General features: G+C 41.4%; 1 protein-coding gene across 1 annotated transcript in view; it reads left to right on the top strand.

The window, feature by feature from the left end:
* Window positions 1–202: 202 nt before the first annotated feature.
* Window positions 203–794, top strand: part of LOC103897337 — a 9,574-nt gene continuing 8,982 nt past the window's right edge. Inside the window, exons 1-2 of the mRNA XM_009277331.1 lie at window positions 203–247; window positions 495–629. Coding sequence (XP_009275606.1) covers window positions 203–247; window positions 495–629 — 180 coding nt within the window. The remainder of the gene's footprint in view (window positions 248–494; window positions 630–794) is intronic.

Genomic DNA, 794 nt, shown 5'->3' with positions numbered 1-794 from the left:
CCTTGCAGACACTCTTTTTGAGGACACATTTCCTAAGGATTTTGGTCAAGGGAACTTCTCGTTGCAAAATAATCATCTTAATTCAGGATAATATTTTACCTTGTCTGTGGCTCTGTGGCTAACATGCAATAATTATGTTCCCTCTCTAAAACTGCTTGTCATCTGCTTCCTCTCCGCTTTCTGTGTCTGCCCTGGTGAGGAAATGGGCAAACAAGAAAGGAAAAACGCTTTTGTGTCAATGAATGATGTGAGTGTTGCATGCCAGATTAACTAAATGTTTTCTGAGCACATGGACTCTCCTGTCTTATGAATGAGGCTTCACTGCTGCTAGCAAAACTCTCTGGCTGTTTGCCGGGGTGCCTGCTACCAAATATAAAAAGTGAAAGTAAAATTTCATTCCTGAGAAGAAACCTACGGAAAACAAAGAATTACTCACCTTCTCCCCCTCCTTTCCTGCCTCCAGCTGGAGCTGAAACCCATTTCCCTTTCCCCAGGCGCTTGATTCGGTTTACTTCGCCGGCTTTGCAGAGACCAGCAAGACCTTTGTGATCGCTCGTCTTGCCAAGCGTCCTAACGGGATCTGTGAGATGTGGCTCTTCCTGAGGGTGGATGGAGTAGGAGAGTTTGAAGTAAGTGGTGGTTGTGGGATGACATTCAAGAGCAGTGCTTAACTCCTGTCTTGAACCTGTGTCAGGATCCCAAGCAAAAATTAATGTTCTCTGCATCTTAGAGATTAATATTATTTATATTATTATTATAAAATATATAATATATAATTATTATAATATATATTA

This window comes from Aptenodytes forsteri, unplaced genomic scaffold (assembly GCF_000699145.1).
Source record: "Aptenodytes forsteri isolate BGI_AS27 unplaced genomic scaffold, ASM69914v1 Scaffold50, whole genome shotgun sequence".
NCBI classification, from domain to species: domain Eukaryota; kingdom Metazoa; phylum Chordata; class Aves; order Sphenisciformes; family Spheniscidae; genus Aptenodytes; species Aptenodytes forsteri.
Note: the sequence above shows the minus strand (reverse complement) of the source record. Positions and strands in the feature narration are given on the sequence as shown.